The sequence below is a fragment of the Choloepus didactylus genome, chromosome X (assembly GCF_015220235.1).
Source record: "Choloepus didactylus isolate mChoDid1 chromosome X, mChoDid1.pri, whole genome shotgun sequence".
Classification (NCBI taxonomy): Eukaryota; Metazoa; Chordata; class Mammalia; order Pilosa; family Megalonychidae; genus Choloepus; species Choloepus didactylus.
Window position 1 is genome coordinate 73,876,487 of NC_051334.1, and position 20,876 is coordinate 73,897,362.

The 20,876-nt window shown below is 37.2% G+C and overlaps 1 protein-coding gene across 1 annotated transcript in view; it reads left to right on the forward strand.

Moving 5' to 3' along the window:
* Positions 1-20,876, forward strand: part of KIF4A (kinesin family member 4A) — a 146,476-nt gene that overhangs the window by 89,525 nt on the left and 36,075 nt on the right. Inside the window, exons 19-20 of the mRNA XM_037821548.1 lie at positions 19,689-19,772; positions 20,232-20,345. Of these exons, the coding sequence (XP_037677476.1) occupies positions 19,689-19,772; positions 20,232-20,345 (198 nt within the window). The remainder of the gene's footprint in view (positions 1-19,688; positions 19,773-20,231; positions 20,346-20,876) is intronic.

Below are 20,876 nucleotides of genomic sequence, written 5' to 3' on the forward strand. Positions count from 1 at the left end.
AAAGATCTACCCTGCCAAGATCAACTATAAGAGAGCTGAAGTGGCTATACTAATATCAGACAACACAGACTTTAAAACACAAAATGTTACTAGAGATAGAGGGACATTTTATATTGACTGAAGGGTTGGTCCATCAGGAAAATCTAACAATTAAAAACATATATGCACCTAACATCAGAGCTCTAAAATGAATGAAGCAAAAACTGATAGATATGAAGGGAGAAATAGACAAATTAACATAATAGTTGGAAACATCAATACCCCAATATCAATAATGGATAGAAAAACAGACAGAATATCAGCACAGGTATAGAGGACTTGAACAACACTATAAACCAATTAGACCCAACAGACATCTGTAAAACACTCCGTTCTTCAAAAGTGTGCATGGAACATTCTCCAGAATAGACCATATGCTAGGCCATAAAACATGCCTCAATAAGTTTAAAATGATTGACAGTGTGTCCATGGACACACCACAGTGGAATGAAATTAGAAATCAATAATAGAAAGAAATTTGGGAAATTCAGAAATATGTGGAAATTAAACAACATAGCCCTTATTAAATAATAGGTCAAAGAAGAAATCACAAAGGAAATTAGAAAATATTTCAAGATGACTAAAAATGAAGATGCAACATACCAAATCTTATGGAATCCAGCTAAAGCAGTACTTACAGTGTAATTTATAACTGTAAGTACCTATATTAAAAATGAAGAGGGATCACAAATCAGTAACGAAGCCTTCCACTTTAAGACATTGGAAAAAGAAGAACAATCTAAACCCAAAGCAAGCAGAAGCAAGGAAATAATAAAGATTAGAATGGGCATGAATGAAATAGAGAATGGAAAAACAATAGAGAAAATGAATGAAACCAAAAATTGGTGCTTTGAAAGGATCAACAATTCTGGCAAACCTTAGGTAGATTTACCAAGAAAAAAAGAGAAAAGACACAAATTACTAAAATTAGGATTGAAAGGAAGACATTACTACCACTCTTGCAGAAAAAAAATACCTCTTCTGAATATAGATGTAAAAATCCTCAACAAAGTATAGCAAACTGAATCCAGCAACATATAAGAAGGATGATACACCATGACCAAGTGTGGTTTATCTGAGAAATGCAAGGTTTAACATCTGAAAATCAGAATAAAGCACAAAAACCACATAATTGTCTAAATTGATTCAGAAAAAGCATTTGACAAAATCCAACACCCTTTTACAATACAAACACTCAAGAAACTGAGAATAGAAGGGAACTTCCTCAACCTGATAAAGAACATTTACAAAAAACCCATAGTGAATATCATACTTAATGGTGAAAGACTGAAAATGTTCCTCCTAAAATCAGGAGGAAGATAAGATGTCCACTCTCGCCACTTCTGTTCAACATCATACTGGAGGTTCTAGCCAGGGCAGTGAGGCAAGAAATTGTAATAAATTGCATGTAATTTGGAAAGGAAGTAGCAAAGCTGTCTATTTGAAGAGGTTATGATCTTATATATAGAACATCCTAGAGAATCCACTAAAAAACTATTAGAACTAATAAGCCAGCAAGGTTGCAGGATACAAGATCAATATGCAAACATCAGTTGTATTTTTCTATACAATAGCCATTAACAATTTGAAAATGAAATTTTAAAAATTTCACTTACAATAGTATCAATAAGAATAAAATACTTATAAAAACTTAACAAAAGAAGTATAAGCTTGGACACTGAAAACTGCAAAATGTCATTGAAATAAATTAAAGAAGACCTAAGTAAATGGAAAGGTATCTTGTGTTCATGGAATGGAAGACTTAATATTATTAAAACGGCAGTACTCCTCAAGTTGATTTACATATTCAATATAATCCCAATTAAAATTGCAGCTGGCAAAAGTGGAGGGGTACAAGATCAACACACAAAAATCGGTAGTTTTTCTAGTAATGAGCAATCTAAAGAGGAAATCAAGAAAAAATTCCATTTACAATAGCAACTAAAAGAATCAAATATCTAGAATAAAGTTAAAAGATGTAAAAGACTTGTGCTTGGAAAACTACAAAAAATTTGCTAAAAGATATCAAAGAAGATCTAAATATTGTTAAGATGTCAATTCTACCCAAAACGATTTACAAATTCAGTGCAATGCCAATCAAAATTCCAACAGCCTACTTTGTAGGAATGGAAAAACCAATTATCAAATTTATTTGGAAGGGTAACAGCCACAAAATAGCCAAAAACATCTTGAAAAGGAAGAACGAAGTTGGAGGACTCACACTTCCTGACTTTAACACATATTACAAAGCTACAGTGGTCAAAACAGCATAATACTTGCACAAGGATAGACATAGACCAATGGAATTGAACTGAGAGTGCAGAAGAAGTAGACCCTCACCTCTGTGGTCAATTGTTTTTTGTTTTTTGTTTTTTTGAGAAAAATAAATTTGAGGTAGAAAATGTATTAAGTACGCATGTAGAGAAGGAACATGTGGGTACTCTTCACAAGGAAAGAGATGATGGAGAGGCCCTGATACTGTGGGGCAATCTGCTTTTACAGATTTTTGTTCTTTTTGTGATTTTTATTAACTATTTTACTACCCTCCCCTTCTCTTCCCTTTGTGGATGTTTGAATGTAGATGACTCACCCAGGTGGGGTTGGTTGGCTCCACCCATCTCCCTCCTTTGTGATGCTCGATCTTAGATGACTCACTCAGGTTGGGTCCATTGGCCCCCAGGGGCTGTTTATTGCTGTTCTCAGAGATACCTTTCTCCTTGTGGCCTGACCACTTTTTGGAATTTGCCCTTTGCTCAGCCAACCAGTCACTGCCCTAATTCTAACCCAGCTTCAATTTCCCCCTCAGAGATTTCTAGCTCCCTTAATCTTAAGGGAATTTGGGCCATTGGTCCCTCTTTAGCTGCTTTAAGCTATCAGTGGGTCACAGGCCCTACTTGTGGGAGCATAGAAGTTTCTGGCTATGCTATTGAGGGTGGCTGGTTGAGCGTGGGGCCTCTGGCAAGGAGAAGTTTGTTGTGAAAGGCTTCTAATCTGGAAGAAACAAACTAGATGAGAAATGTTAGTATACACCATCTGAACAGAAGCAGGAACAAGATGGGGTGCAGGTATTCTTTAGAGTTTTCAGGAACACTGTTGGTTAGGGTTTCGCATACTGTGGCAGTTTGCAATATTTGGCTGAAAATTTGCATTAGAGTAACTTCTAAAATGACTTTTCAACTCTATTTGAAATTTCTTAGCCATTGAAATTTTATTTCCCTTTTTTGGTTAACTAATTTTACAGTGCAAGGGCCAGGCTCATCCTTGGTCATGTCTCACATTGCTAGGGAGACTTACACCCCTGGAAGTCATGTCTTATGTAGCGGGGAAGGTAGTGAGTTTATTTGTAGAGTTTGGCAACCAAAGAGATTCTCTGGGGGTGACTCTAAGGCATTAATTATAAGTAGGCTTAGCTTTGCCATTATAGAGATTAGTTTCCTAATAAGGGCAAGCCTCACGATCAAGGGCTTGGCTTATTGAATTGGGAACCCCTGTTGCTTAAGAGAATAGCAAGAATTCCACAGGTGGGGAAGTTTAATAGTTTTATGTTTTTATCTAGTCTCTTAAGGGGCGTTGCAAATATTTTCATTTTCTCATTAAGATTTTATTCTTTTTTTTTGTCTAGGTTCCATGTCCAATAAAGCTGAATTAGGTTGTTCAAATAAACTGCCACAGAAAATTTAGATTTTGGAAGCTTTAAAGCAAAGTAGTATAACTGTCAAGTAAATCTGGTTGTTTTTATGATCTGTAATTTTTCTAAGAATGACTAAAACCATGACTTACAATGTCTAACATCATGCAGATCAGTATCAGGATGCAAAATGGACAGTGAGAACACTTAAGTTTTTAGGAATTTTATTTTTTTAGGAATTTTAAACAATCTCTAAATATATGAAAAACATTTCACTTATACAAATTTAGCTTAACAGAAGGATAGAAAATTTCTTTTAATTATTGTAATACTTAATATCAAACTATTTTAGCACTTCACTTTTACAAGGTGAAAGAACAAATCCTTTCCTTTAAGAGTGAGAAGACTTGTCTTTTGAAATGATGGATGATAAGGTTAACAAACAACAAGGATATTATTCTGATCTGATACAAAAATTTGTCTTCTGGGCAGAGTACTCAGATAGTTAAGAAAAACTTCTTATAACCTTTCATTAAGAGTAGACTAACAAACAATTTACATTGTTCTAACAAGAGAAAACTTAACTCCAGTTTTGTATGAATATACAGTTTCACACAAAAGCTCTTTTTTTAAAAAAATATTATAAACAGGCCTATCAAATTTTGGTCAGCATTGACTGTGACAGACAAAATTCACTTTCATAAACCTTCTACAATTTTCCATATCCATTCAGGGCTTGTAATCAGCAATGACAACAAACAAAATTCACTTTCCCAAACCTTCTACAACTTTCCATATCCATTCAGGGCTGGTAGTCAGCAATGACTACAAACAAGATTCACTTTCATACTACGAATATGTTAGTTCACAAAATTAACGTATTGCCAGACTGTGCTTTGCAGCAGCTGGAGGTTAGTGAGGTCTGCTGTTAAGACATTCTTAAAGACATGGGGATTATTTTGAAACCCTTTGTGCAGCACTAAGTGAGCTGGATGGGAATCTTATAAGTCCCTGCCATTCAAAAGCAAATCAGTATTGAGAGTCTGGTGAAGAGGGATACAAAAAATACGTTTTTAAGATCTAGGACTGAGAACTTTAATGCAGACAGTGGCTACTTGGCAGGTTTGCCCCAGGATGCCTTCATCCCATTCAGAAGGGTCTATTTGCTCAAGGATCTCCTTTGGGATGCCAAGAGGCCTCGACCTAGTAGGGGCCTCGGGACAAACAAGGGGTAAACACTAGCCTGGTTTACTAGTCTTAAGGTGACCCCTAGAGAGAGTGGGGTATTCAAGGACAATGAAAAATTGATGGGACACTAGAATGTCTCCAAGCTTACAAAGGAGTTGGCTTTACCTTCAACTCTTATAACTAGGCAAGTCAAAGTGGAGGTAGGACCAGACTGGTAGTTCAGGACAGAGTAAGTGGCTTCAAGAAATTAATAATCTTACCTGCCACATCGAGCATCATCTGAGGCTCCTCTAGGTTGATGGTCAGACATGAAGTTAGCAGAGCCATATGCAGCCTTGGGCCCCCTCAGTCTTCTTCACTTGCCACTAGCAGGGCTTGAGGGGCTGTCATGACCTCCCTCCCCCCCCCGTTAAAGAGACAGTGCAGTCCCTAGTCCAATGCCCATGTTGGTGGCACATGGGAGGAGTCCCTGGTGGGTCTCGAGGTCAAGGGTTGTCTCGAGGTTTCTGGCACTTTCTCAGCCAGTGGCCCTCTGACCCATAGTTGAAGCAAGGCCTTTGAGGCTTAGAGCCACAATTTGGGTGACCTCTAGGGAACAGGGCACTTTTTAAAGCTACTGCTTTTAAAATAAGCTGAGCCTGTTCTCTGCTTTTTTGCTTATCTGTCATTGCCTTCTCCTCCTCCTTGACCTTGTGCTGATTGTTAAAGACAGAAAAGGCAGTTTCTAATAGGTCATTAGTGGGAGTCTGCGGGCCCATGGAGAGCTTTTGCAGCTTTCTCTGAATATCAGGGGCAAACTGGCTGATGAAATGAGTGCCCAGCAAAATCTGACCTTCACAGGAATCCAGGATTACATTAGTATATGTGCCGGTTTGAGTGTATTGTGTCCCCCAAATGCCATTATCTTTGTGGTTTTGTGTGGGGCAGGCGTTTTGATGATGGTTGGATTTGCTTGGAATGTGCCCCACCCAGCTGTGGGCAATGATTCTGATGAGATGTTCTCATGGAGGCGTGGCCCCACCCATTCGGGGTGGGCCTTGATCGGTGGAGCTACATAAATGAGCTGACTCGGGGGGAGGAAGAGAGTGCAGCTGGGAGTGATGTTTTGAAGAGGAGCAAGCTTGCTAGAGAGGAACGTCCTGGGAGAAAGCCGTTTTGAGGCCGGAGCTTTGGAGCAGATGCCAGCTGCCTTCCTAGCTAGCAGAGGTTTTCCGGAGGCCATTGGCCATCCTCCGGTGAGGGTACCCGATTGCTGATGTGTTACCTTGGACACTTTGTGGCCTTAAGACTGTAATTGTGTAGTGAAATAAACCCCCGTTTTATAAAAGCTTATCCATCTCTGGTGTTTTGCATTCTGCAGCATTAGCAAACTAGGACAGATTTTGGTACCAGAGAAGTGGGGTGCTTTTGCTGCTGAGTTTGCAGATACCAAACATGTTGGAACGGCTTTTTAAATGGATAAGGGGGAATTTCTGGAAGAGTTGTGAGGAGCTTGATAGAAAAGGCCAAAACTGCTTTAAAGAGACTGTTTGTGGAAATATGGACTCTAAAGATACTTCTGATGAGGACTTGAACAGAAATGATGAATGTGTTGTAAACTGGAAGAAAGGCGATCCTTGTTTTAAAGTGGCAGAGAATTTGGCAAAATTGAGTCCTGGTGTCAGATGGAAGGAAGAATCTGGAAGCAACAACTTGGAATACTTAGCTGAGGAGATCTCCAGACTACGTGTGGAGGACGTATCCTGGCTTCTCCTTGCAGCTTATAGTAAAATGCGAGCAGAGAGAGATAAACTTAGAACTGAACTCTTGGGTTCAAAGAAACCAGAAGTTGATGGCTTGGAAAATTACGGGCTTCCAGTGGGTAGAATCCCAGAAGCTACAGCCCAACCTGAGGACAAGCCAAGATTGGATAAGGAGTTAAGCAGAAAGGATTTGTGGAAACTCCTATTGTCTGATGGCTTTGACCCCTGCATGCTTCATGCAAAGCCAACAGAATTTTTGCGAGATCTTTATAGACAGAGCCATTGCCGGTCTGGACTGGAGGAGACAGACAAGGAAAAAATTAAAGGAAAAATCTCTTCAAAGACAGAGCCATGGAGGTTGAGGTCTGGAGTCAAGAGGTTTAGGGCTGGGAGAGCGGAGCAGCCCACATGCATGGAAAGGGTGAGTTTGCCCTGGAGGTCGAGGGCGGGCTTTCCGCCTCGATGCTCTGGAAGAGTTTTGCCACCTCAGGTCCCAAAGAGGGTGGAGCACATTTCCAGGGAATTGGGGAGAGCCTGGCTGCCACCACACTGTTCTGAAGGGGTTGAGCGTGTGACCCGGAGATGGAAGGGAATCCGGGAGCTGCCCCGATGTTTGAGGAGGGTGGGGCCGAGAAGGTGGTCTCCCCAATGTGTGGAAATGTTGGAGCACTCACCTAAGTGTTTGGAGAGGAACGGGCTGCTGAAAAGGCCCTTGGGAAGGGTTAGGCTCCCACTCTCTCAAGCCCCAAGGATGCAACATTGTTCTGTAAATGACTCTCGGACTTTGAAATCTAATGGACTTTGTCCTGTGGGTTTTAGGAACTGTTTTGCTCCTGTTAACCCTGTTTTCCTTACTGTTTCTCCTTATGGCAATGGAAATGTTTATCCTATGAATGTCTCTCCTTTGTATATTGGAAGCACATAACTTGTTCTAGGTTCACAGATCCACAGCTAGAGGGGAATTATGCCTTAGAACTGACCAAGCCTAAAATGATTTTGATGGGATTTTGTACTTAACTTTTGTTACTGAAATGATTTAAGTTTTTGTGATATTGTGATGGAATGAATATATTTTGTATTTGGAAAGATAATGTCATTTTGGGGTTCAGGGGGTGGAATGTGCCGGTTTGAGTGTATTGTGTCCCCCAAATGCCATTATCTTTGTGGTTTTGTGTGGGGCAGGCGTTTTGGTGATGGTTGGATTTGCTTGGAATGTGCCCCACCCAGCTGTGGGCAATGATTCTGATGAGATGTTCTCATGGAGGTGTGGCCCCGCCCATTCAGGGTGGGCCTTGATCGGTGGAGCTACATAAATGAGCTGACTCAGGGGGAGGAAGAGAGTACAGCTGGGAGTGATGTTTTGAAGAGGAGCAAGCTTGCTAGAGAGGAATGTCCTGGGAGAAAGCCATTTTGAGGCCGGAGCTTTGGAGCAGATGCCAGCTGCCTTCCTAGCTAACAGAGGTTTTCCGGAGGCCATTGGCCATCCTCCGGTGAGGGTACCCAATTGCTGATGTGTTACCTTGGACACTTTGTGGCCTTAAGACTGTAATTGTGTAGTGAAATAAACCCCCGTTTTATAAAAGCTTATCCATCTCTGGTGTTTTGCATTCTGCAGCATTAGCAAACTAGGACAGTATACTTTTTAAGAGTTTCCACCAGCCTCCCCTGGAACAGGGCCAGGTTTTCCTCTTTCTACTGAGTGATCTCCCTTAGCTTATTATAATTAACTGGCTTGGTGATACTTTTTTTTAAATGCCTTCTAGCAAACAGGTGCTTTTTCTTTAATGGAAACTGAGGCATGGGCATAACACAAGGGACAAGTCCCTCTCAGGTCCTTGTCTTGATAGGGAGACATAAACATCTGGGCATATGGAATTAATGACTACTTTCACTGTCTTTTACAGGCTGGAGGATGGTACTGTAATTGCGAGTCCCAGTGGAGGGCTATGCTTCCCCATCTTTTAGCTTGTATTGACTGTTGGCATTTCCCATTTTCTCTGGAAAAGGAAATAGAGGAGCCTCACTAGCACCAGTGTGTCCATTTGGCGTCCCAACGCACATCAGAGCTGGGCGTTTCCCTCTCCACCAGCCCAATCTCTTGGGAACACTGGGAGTAAAGTCACAGGCATCCCCAGGACACTTTTCCTGAGAGGTGTCTGGAGTTATGCTTCTGGGGGTACCCCAGACCTTGCCCAGAAGAATTCCAGGACAACAGTCTCAAGGAGTCAGGGACTTCAACCCTGTACAGTACCTTTTCTGAGAGATGTCTGGACTTACGCTTCCAGGGGGTTTCCCGGGTCTTGCCCAGAAGAATTCAAGGACAACTCGAGGGGTCAGGGGCTTAAAACCTGTACAGTCTCTCCACTGGCCCAATGCCTTGGGAACATGGGGAGTAAAGTTGCCGTATGTACCCGGAACATGACACCAGGTGTCTCCAGGATGTTCCTCCCCAGGAGATGTCTAGACCTACACTTCCGAGGTGGGGGGCACTTGCCTCTTTTGTCCTCTAGTTTCCTGTTTCCTGAGGGCTAAAAAGTGAGCATGCTCTAGAAGAAGGGAAGCTTTATATCTGGCCACAATGGGTCTCAATAGAGACTAAACGAACAAGACCTGAAGGGGAGACACTCCCATTGGCAAGTACCCAATTCCCATGAGCATAGACCAGAGGTGACTCCCTGGAATGTCAAAAGCAACATCTTGTTTGGTATAAGAATCCTTAGCGCAGAATCCTATGTTACAAAAGATGGAATGTCTCAGAAGGCATTGAAAGCCAGACAGAGTAGAAAAGGAGACTCATGGAGGCAGGGGAGAGGACCTCTGTTTAAGAGGTGAAAAGAGGAGCAGATTCAGCAAGAGGAAGGGTCTGGGTCCCCAAAGGGGAGGAAAAGAGAGAGTGTGGGGAAGTCTCAGAGAGCCGAGGAGAGAGAGAAAGAGAAACAGAGGACTTGATTTGGCTTCCATTGGACTCCTGTTTGACACAGGCAGAAGCCCCCATTCAAGTCTCAAGGACAGCATCACCTGCCGCTGAGTCTCCTTGGATATGCATGGTGTACAGATGGGCTCCTGCCACCTCCAAGGAGGAAGCCAGAGAACTCGGAGTAGACCGAGTTTATGTCCTGTGGGAGTCGGTTCAGAGTTCCCAGATTTCTAGACACAGAAGCTAGAAGGAGGTGGTTCTCAGAGGGGAGGAAAGGACAGGGTGTGTGAAAGTCTCAGAGAACTGAGGAGAGGGAGAAGGAGCCAAGCTAGAAGGAAAAAGTGAAAGCACATGGCCAAGCCTCCTAGTACTCACCAGTCCAGACAGTCAGTGAAGAGAAATGTCTCCTGGCTGGCTTGCCAAAATGTGTTGCTGGATTCAGGTTCCTAGGTTCTTGGCCATGCCATGAGAAAGAATTCAAGGGCATAGCACAGGTTAACAAAGCAGGTAGAAAATTTATTAAGTATGCATGCAGAGGGAACATGTGGGCACTCTCACAGAAAAAGAGATGAGGGGCAAGAGGCTGCCAATTGATTTTTGACACGGCTGCCAAGTCCACTCAATTGGGAAAGCATAATCTCTTCAATGCATGGTGCTGGGAAAACTCAATATAGGTATGTAAAAGAATGAAAGAGGACCCCTATCTCACACCATATACAAAAATTAACCAAAAATGGATCAAAGACCTAAATATAAGAAACAGGACTATAAAGTTCCTAAAAGAAAATGTAGGAAAACATCTTCCAGATCTCGTATTAGGCAATGTTTTTTTAGACTTACACCCAAAGCATAAGCAACAAAATTAAAAATAGATAAATAGGACCTCATCAAAAGTAAAAACTTTTGTGCATCAAAGGACTTTATCACAAAAGTGAAAAGACAGCCTACTCAATGAGAGAAAATATTTGGAAATCACATATCCAATAAAGGATTTGAGATCCAGAATATATAAAGAAACCCTACAACTCAACAACAAAAAGACATACAACCCAATTTAAAAATGGGCAAAAGATTTGAATAGACATTTCTCCAAAGAAGATATACAAGTGGCTAAAAAGCACATGAAAATATGCTCAACATCATTAGCTATTAGGGGAAATGCAAATCAAAAGCACAATGAGATACCATTTCATACCCAGTAGAATGGCTACTATTAAAAAAAAGTACAAGTGTTGGAGAGGAGGTGAAGAAATAGGAACACTCATTCATTGCTGGTTGGGAATGTAAAATGGAAGACAGTTTGGCAGTTCCTCAGAAATCTAAGTACAGAATTACCATATGACCTGGCAATCTCTACTACATATATATCCAAAAGAATTGAAAGCAGGGACTCGAACAGATACTTGCACACCAATTTTCATAGAGGCATTATTCATAATTGCCAAAACAATGGAAGAAACCCAAGTGTCCATCAACCAATGAATGGATAAACAAAATGTGGTTACAGTGGAATATTATTCAGCATTAAAAAGGAATGTAGTTCTGGTTCATGTGACAACATGGATGAACCTTGAAGACATTGAGTGAAATAAGCCAGGCACAAAAGGACAAATACTGTATGATCTCACTGATATGAACTAATTAGAATAATTGAACTCATAGAGTTAGAATCTAGAATATAGGTTACCAGGGGCTGGGTTGGGGGTAGGAGATAGGAAGTTAATACTTAATTTGTTCAGAATTTCTATTTCAGTTGATTTTAAAGTTTTGGCAATGGATGGTGGTAATAATAGCACAACATTGTGAGTGTAATTAACAGCACTGAAGTATATATGTGAATGTGGTTAAAAGGGGGAAATTTTAGGTCATTTTATGTTACTAGAATAAAAATTAAAAGATAAAACAGGACTGTACAACACAGTGAACCCTATTGTAAATGATGGACTATAGTTAATAGTACAATTATTAAAATCTTCTTTCATGAACTATAACAAATATACTACACTATTGTTAATAATAGGGTGGTATGTTGGGGAAAAAAATACACCCTAATGTAAACTATGGACTATAGTTAATACTGTATTATAATATTCTTCCATAAATTGAAACAAAGTTACCATACTAATGCAAAGTTTTAATAATAGGGTTGGGAGGTATATGGGAACTCTGTATATTTTACATGATTTTAATTCCAGCTGGCTTATTTACAGAAATTTACCAGCTGATCCTAACATTCATGTAGAAATGCTAATGATCCGGGATAGTCAAAACAATCTTGAAAGAGAAAAACAAAGTTTGAGGACTTACATTGCCTGGTCTCCAAATTTACTACAAAACTACATTAATGAAGACTGTGTGGTACTGCATAAAAAGACATATAAATCAATGGAATAGAATTGAGATTCTAGAAATAAAATCATGCATCTATGGTCAACTGATTTTCAACAAGGGTACCAAGTTCACACAATGGGAAAAGAATAGTCTCTTCAATAAATGATGCTGGGACTACTGGGTATCCACATGGAAATGGACCCCTACCTCATACCATGTACAAAAATTAACTCAAAATTGTTCACAAACTGAAATGTAAGAGATAAAACTATAAATCTCTTAGAAGAAACTGTAGGTACAAATCTTTGTGACTTTGGATTAGGCAAAGGTTTCTTAGATATGACCTAAATCTAATCTAGATATGATAATAACCTAAAATAAAAGCAACCGAAGAATAAATATAATTGGGCAAAATTTAAAATGTTTGCTTTGGAAACAACTCCATCAAGAAAGTAAAAAGCCAATCCAGAGAACAGGAGAAAATATTTACAAATCATTTATTTGGTAAGGGTCTTGTATCAAGAATATATAAAGAACTCCTCTTATATACCTCAATAATAAAAGGATAAATAACCCAGTTTAGAAATGGGCAAAGCAATAAGCATGTGAATAGGTACTCAATGTCATTAACCATCAAGGAAATGCAAATCAAAACCACAATGAAATACAATTTCACACCCATTGGGGCATTAACAAACCTTGGTGAGAATTTGGAGAAATTGGAACCCTCATGCATTGCTGGTGAGAATATAAAACGGTGCAGCTACTTTGGAAACTGGTGGTTCCTCAAATGTAAACAGAGTTACCACTGATCCAGCAATTCTACTCCTAGGTATCTACCCCAAGAGAATTTAAAACATTATGTCCACACGAAAATTTGTACCTGGATGTTTATAGGGCATTATTCATAATAGAATAGCCAAAAAAGTGTAAACAAAGCAAATGTCTATGAACTGATGAATGGATAAATAAATGCAGTATATTCATACTATGGAATATTATTCAGCAATGAAAGGGAATGAAGTATTGACATATGCTACAATATAGTTGAACCTTAAAACATTATGGTAAGTCAAAGAAGCTAGTAACAAAAGGCCATATATTGTATGATTCATTTTATATGAAATATCCAGAATAGGCAAATCTTTAGAGATAGAAAATAGATCACTGGTTGCCTAGGATTGTGGGAGATGACGGGATTGGTGAGTGATAGCTAAATAGGTACGGGGTTTCTTTTTGGGGGCAGTGAAAATGTTCTAAAATTTATTGTGGTGATAGTTGCATCAACTCTGTGAATATACTAAAAACCTTTGAGCAGGTGACATGTATGTTATGTGAATTATATCTGTAAGGTGATGATAACTTCATATTCCACAAGAATGTAAGTTCCACATTGACAGGGATCTTTGTTTTGTTCACTTATGTATTCCCTCTGGCTAGAACAATGACTAGCATATAGTGGGCACTACATTAATGTTTGTTGAACATTTTTAATGGTAATAAATTCAAGATCTGCCTTTCCCAAAATGAAGAAGACAGGAGAGTGTCAAAAATTACTCCCGAGTTTTGAGTGACTGAAAAGTGAGAAGAAACAGCTGGTGTAGAGATGATGTTGGTTTCAGAATAATCTTTAGAATGGAGAGACCTAGAAGAATTTTGGATAATGTTAGCCTAGGGTTCAAGGAGTTTGGGCTAGACTCAGCAATTAAGGAATTATCTGGATAGCAGTGAAAATTGAAACCATGGAAATAATGATAGTGAAGATAGAGAATATATAGAAAAAGAAGGTTAAGAAAAGAACCTCTTTCATGAAAAAGAAAATGAAAAGAAGCCAATTTGTAGGGTAGGGAAAGAATTAGGATGGTGTGGAAAGGTTATCGATAGTGTCAATAATGCTGAGAGAGAAATCAAAAAAGATAGTTGTATATATGAGTTGTATGTATGTATATATATATATGAGTTATACATATGTACTACAATAAAAAGTTAAAAGAGAGAGAAGGGGGGACTATGAAAAGGCCATTGAATTTATTTGTTTGTTTGTTTATTTATATTTAGCATCATTATTGACTTTTCAGTATTTTTTGTACATAGGATCATGTCGTCCATTGTACTTTTGATGAGGTTTGCACTGAATCTCTATATTGCTTGGGTAGTGTTATCTCTCTTAAAAAAATAAAGCCTTTTGATTCATGAAGAGTCTTTCCATTTATTTTTGTCATCATTAATTTCTTTCAACACTGTTTTGTAGTTTTTAAGGTACAAGTTTCATGCCTCCATGGTTAAATCTTTTCCTAAGTATTTTTAAAATATTGTAAATTGACTTGTTTTCTTCATTTTCTTTTGGAATAATTTATTGCAAATATATAGAAAGACAACTAATTTTCACATTGATTTTGTATTCTGCAACTTTGCTGAAATATTTTTATTAGTATAACAGATTTGATGGGTTACTAAGGGTTTTCTGGGTATAAGATTGCATAATCCGCAAGTGCAGATAGACTTCATTCTTTCCAATGTGGATGCCATTCATTTCTTTTTTATGCCTAATTTCTCTGGCTAAAACTTTTTGTAATATGATGAATGGAAGTTGTGAAACCTGGTCTCCTCATCTTGTTCCTGTTGTTAGAGGAAAATCCTCCACCCTTGCATCATTAAGTATGATGTTAGCTGTGGGCTTTTCATTTATGACCTTTCTCATACTGAGGGAGTCCTCATATTATTCCTATTTTATTGAATATTTTCATTATAAAAGGATGTTGGATTTTTTTCAAATACCTTTCCACTTCAATTGTACTGATCATGAATTGTTAGTCGTCCCCCCCACCACCATGTTCTGTTAATGTGATGCATTACTTTGATTGCTTTTCCTATGTGGATTCATCCTTGCATTCCTGGGATAAATACCATTTGGTCCTAGTGTATAATCTTTTTCATATGCAGCTGAATTCAGCTTGCTGTTACTTTTTGAGGATTTTTGCAGCTATATTCATAAGGCATATTGTTCTGTGGTTTTCTTTCCTTGTAGTGCATTGCTCTACTTTGGTATCAGGGTAATCAATGGACTCATTATAGATGGAGTCAGGATGTGTTCCTTCCTCCTCAAGTTTTTGCAACAGTTTGAGAAAGAATGGTGCTGGTTATCTAAATGTTCGCAAAAGTTCACCTGTGAAGCCCTGGGTTCTTCCATGTTGGAATGTTTTTGATTACTGATGCAATCTACTTAATTGTTATAAGTCTTTTCAGATTTTCTCTTTGTTATTGGGTCATTTTTAGTAGTTTATGTGTTTTTAGGAATTTGTTCATTTCATCTAGATTATCAAAATTTGGGGTCTATAATTGATCATAGAATTCCCTTATATAATACAACTTATTTCATTAAAGTCAGTAGTTATAGCTCCTCTTTCATTTCTGATATAGGTAATAGAGGCTGTTCTTTTTTCTTATTAAACATAGCTAAATATTTGCAACTTTTTTATCCTTTCAAAGTCCTGTTTGGTTTGGTTAATTTTATTTATTATTTTTTATTCTATATTGCATTTTACTCAACTCTAGTTTTTATTACTTTGTTTATTCTGCCAGCTTTGTGTTTAGTTTGCTTTTATTGTACTTAAGTGTACAGTTAGTATATTAATTTTAGATCATTTTCTTTAATGTAAGCATTTAAAACTATACATATATTGCTGAAAACTGCTTTCATTCCATAAGTTTTGGTATATTGTATTTTAATTTTCATTTTTATCAAAATATTTTCTAATTTCCCTTATTTATTCCTCTTTGGCTCATTTGCTGATTAAGACTTTGTTGTTTAATTTCAAAATACACATGAGTTTTCTAATTTTTCTTCTGGTATTAATATATAGTTTCATTTCATTGTGTTGTAAATGATACTTTTGTGATTGGAATTTTTTTCAAAATTAGAAACTTTTTTTGGCCTAATACATGGTGTATCCTAGATAACATTCCACACACAAATGGGATGAATGTGCACTCTGCTGTTGTTGGGTGGAGTGTTCTGTTTAGTCTAGTTGGTTTATAGTGTTGTTCATGTCCCCTGTTTCCTTTTTGGTATTTTGCATAGATGTTCATCTAATGTTGAATGTGTAGTATTGAATTTTCCAAATCTTATTGTAGACCTGCCTTATTTTTGCTTTGAATATGAACTAATTTTTTTTGTTTCATATATCATGATTTGGGAGCTTTGTTTTTGGGTGTGTGTATGTTTGTAATAGTTGTATCTTCTTGATGGCTTTGCCCTTTTATCAATATATAATGTACTTCCTTGTCTCCTATAACAGGCAATTTTTTATGTATAGTCTCTTTTTTCTGATATTATTGGAGCCACCCCAGCTCACTTTTATTACTTTTAATATCCAATAACATATGCCATCCTTTCACTTTCAACATGTTTATGTCTTTAGGTTTAAAGGAATATCTTGTAGACAGCATATTGTTGTATTAGCTTTAATATCCATACTTCCAGTCTCCACCTTTTAATTTAAGAGGTAATCCATTTCTTGTTAAAATTATTACTGATATGACTTCCACCTGCCGTTTTGCCTTTTTATATATATTTCTCACATCATATTTGTCCCTCAATGCCTCCATTACACCCTTCTTTTTAATTGAGATTTTTTATTGTACCATTTTGATTCTTTAATTTCCTGTTTATATATTTTTAAATTAATTTTATTAATGGTTATCCTGGGAGTTATTAACCTCTTAAGCTTATAACAATCTCTTTCAAATTAATACCAGCTTAGCTTCAATAGTTTTGTATACAAAAAGGATTCCTCTCTTCAGCTCTACCCTTGTCCTGCTGCTATACATTGTGTTCTCATTAACATGGATGCAAAATTATTTTTAGCATTTATGTTTACATCATAGAGAAAATAAAAGAGGATTTACAAACCAAATATATAATAATACTAGATTATATACTTACCTGTGTAGTTATTTTTACCAAAGTTCTTTACTTTCTCATATGACTTCAAGTTACTCTCTAGTGTCTAGTGACATTATATACTCTATAATGAAATATTTACCATGCAGCTAAACAAAGAATTCAGACTTTTGGTGAATGGCCCATTTTTGAAAATAAAATGGAGGAAAAAAATGTAGGATTGTGAAGTGTCCTGAAGGATAGTGAAAACCTAAGCAGGTAAATAGTAATAAAAAATGAGATGAATATTCTTTACAAATTGCTAATTGAGAACACTTAGGCAGCAAAATGTATTGGTGAAAAGTTGCACATAAATATCAAGTGAAGTTTAAATGCTTATTTTGAAAATGTATTTTCAGTTACTTCCATAATTTAAAATCTAATTTTAATTTATCCAAGAGAGGGCAAGTTGGGTGAGATGAGAGAAAGCAATGATGGAGTTAGGTTGTTTCAAGTACCCAGTATTCCAGAGAAATACCAAAAACCTGAGCAAAAACTATCTGAATAACTTCTGTCTGAACTCTGGAAAACAATCAAATGTTTACAGTAACCAAGTTAACACCAAGTCATCCAAGACACCATATAGGACCAAAACATATCATTCACAAAAATAGTTTTTAAAAACCTCTAAACAAACTAAACAAACTCAAAATTGTAACCAACTGCAAGAAACGAAAATACTGTGACATGGTGAAAGAACATGCTTTCCAGACTTACCACATTATTAAAAAATGACCAGAGTTTTAAAAAAATAAGAATCATGAAAAGGAAAAAAATATATGGTCCATTCCCAGGAGAAATTAGCAGAAATTCTCCCTCACAAAGCAAAGACATGGGACTTATTAGGTAAATACTTTAAATTATCTGTTCTAAATATTTTTAAAAATTTAAGGGAACCTTGGACAAAGAACTAAAGAAAACCAGTAGAATGATACAAGAAATAAAGAATATCAGTAAAGAATATGAAATTATACACAGGATAAATAGTATCAATAAAGTGAAAGAAATTATAAAAGGTAACTAAAAATATGTTCTAGGACTGGATATTATAATAACTGCAATAAAAAATTCACTGAAGGATTTCAACAGCAAATGTGGGGATGCAGAAAAAGAAATCCATAAATTTGAAGATTCATCCATTGAAATTATCCTGTCTGAGGAGCAGAAAGGAAAATGAATAAAGAAAAAGGAACAGAACTTGAGACCCAGAGAAAACCAGAATTAGAGGAGAGGGAGAAAGGGTCACAGAAAATGGCATAAAACTTCCAATTTGATAAAATATCTGAATCTGCATATCCATTTAAGCACAGTGAATTAAAGAAGGATAAAAGCTAAGAGACCCACACTGGTACACATTATAAACAGTCTTTCAAATTCAAATACAAAGAGAGAAACTTCAAAGCTGACATAGAGAAGAGACTCATCACATAAAGTAATCCACAACAAGAAAAGGAGAGGATTTCTCATCAGAACCCATAGACCCAGAAGGCAGTGGAAAGATATGCTTAAAGTGTTGAAAAAAAGCCTGTCAACCAAGAAATCAATCCCCAGAAAAATTACCCTTGAAAAATGAAGGCAAAGTTAAGACATTCCAAGAAAAACAAAAGCTAAATGATTTTGCTGCTAGTAGACACACTTTAAAAGATATTGTAAAGAAAATCCTTTAGGTAGAAAAGAACAGACACTAGAGAGTAACTTGAATTTAGTAAGTAGATCATTTCAAGAGAATGGTGGGAACTGATTACAAGGGGATTATGGGGTGCGCAGTAATGACAAGTGGAGACATAAAATATAGACATGTCTTTCAAGAAGTTTGGTGATGAGAGGAAGAGTGTTAGATTTTCTCTAATCACTAGACTAAGTCTCTGTTTCTTTAATTTCCTGAGCATCTGATATCATAACATAATATTTTATTGTAATTGTATCACATGTTGTTTGTATTCTGTGGTAATCTGAAGCTCTATAATAAACCATGTCATGTTCATCTCTGTATCCTAGACAGCTGGCACAGTGCCTAATGTGTAGTAGATGACCCAGTAAATATTATATTGATTGGATGAAATAAATTGTTGTAGTATGTTGGCAGAGACATGACTAAAATGACTGATCATGATATCCAGATTGGATGAGGAGCAAGTGTTACCAGAAGGAGCTTAATGGATTAAGAAAATAAGGAAGGGGCCAAGAAATCAAAACACTTAAATCTTGTATATTCCACATCAATTATAACAAATGCTCCACACCAATGCAAGGTGTTGGTGGTGGGATGGTGTATGGGAATCCTGTATTTTATGCATGATTGTTCTGTAAACCCATAACTTCTCTAATAAAAAAATTTTTATATCGTGTATATTCAGTTGAAGCAGGTGATATCCCATAGTATTTCTTGTTCTCCTTTATCCTATACTCTGGGCAGAGAGGGTATATTCGGTAATAACCTGGTTCTGTTCAGGAATGAAAAACCTCACCTTTAGCTGAAGATTCCCTTAATTTTATAGGTGGTTGGCTGTATGAAAGAAGGGAAAAATACTGGTCTGTTTATCGGGAGACCTGAATCCTAGTTCTGTCAATAACTACCGATGTGGATGGGACTATTCATTAGATGATCTTCAAGTTTCCTTCTAGGTCTCACATTTCATGATATTATTTCTAATAATTGACTCATAACTGAGGCTTTAAGAATTTGGCCATAGAGCAGTAATCCAAAGGAGAAAACCGACTCTCCTGTACACATACACATGGTTTCTAGAACTACCAGTTCTTAACATTAATAGAAGAAAATGGAGGCAGCTCATTTTGGCCTTACATATCAAGGATGTCTTGAAAGACTCCTTGGTTACATTATAAGGTTTTATTTTAGCTGACTGAATAACAATTACAATCTTACTTTTTTCTTCTTAGGACCGTAAAAGGCAATATGAACTGCTCAAACTTGAAAGAAACTTCCAGAAACAGTCAAATGTGCTCAGACGTAAAACTGAGGAGGTAAGAAAATTCAGTGTGCTAGTTTAAATGTGTAGTCATCTTTTGGCTTAGCTGCTGGCAAGTAATATCCCTTAAATGAGTCAGTGTCCTGGGAAACCAGGGACACCAATCTTGACCAACAATTCCTAAGTCTTGATCCTTGTTTATATGTCATGAATCGTGATTAGATACAAACCTGATAAGAATAATACTGTTCAAATACAGATTCAGATTCCAAAAAAAAAACACAATTATATTATACAACATTTTCGGTTTGTGCAACTTCCTTGAAATGTGCGCCTCCTCTAGACTCTAAAGCAGTAGCTATTCACCAGTATTATGTACATGGAGACTAATAAACCTGGTCCTATGGGAACTCAAACCCATAGAATTTTTTATTTTTCTTTACTATTATGCTGGAAATTAGAGTTTTCTTCTCTTTAACTTTCAATTCAACATTACTATGCTGTTTTTATTTAGGCAGCAGCTGCCAACAAACGTCTCAAGGATGCTCTCCAAAAACAAAGGGAAGTAGCAGATAAGCGCAAAGAGACTCAGAGCCGTGGAATGGAAGGCACTGCAGCTCGAGTGAAGGTATAGGCAGTTTGAACTGCCATTTTTCTTCTGTACGTTGGGGATAGGGAAAAAATGGGAAATAGCTTTCTTGTTTAGAAGTAAGCACTGCAAAATCTAAAGTTCTACCTAAAAGCCTGATTTCCTAAAGAAAGTAATATCTTTGAACTGTGTTAAAGACCAAGGATAGAAAAACCTTTCTATTTCTGCCACCACTGAGGGACAGTAATATTTAACAGCTTTATTGAGGTATGATTGTCATACAGTAAATTGTATATAATTAAAGTATACAATTTGATGAGTTTTGACACATGTATATGATGTTGAAATCATCACCTTTATCAATATAATGACAATGTCTATCATCCCCAAAAGTTTCTTTGTATCAATTTGTAATCCCTTCCTCCCCTCCCTAACTCACTCCCCTATCCCCCATCTCCTGGCAATCGCTGGTCTGCTTTCTATCACTATAGTTTAGTTTTCATTTTCTAGAATTTTATAAAAATGGAATCATACAGCACACTCTTTTTTTTTTCTGGCTACTTTCACTCA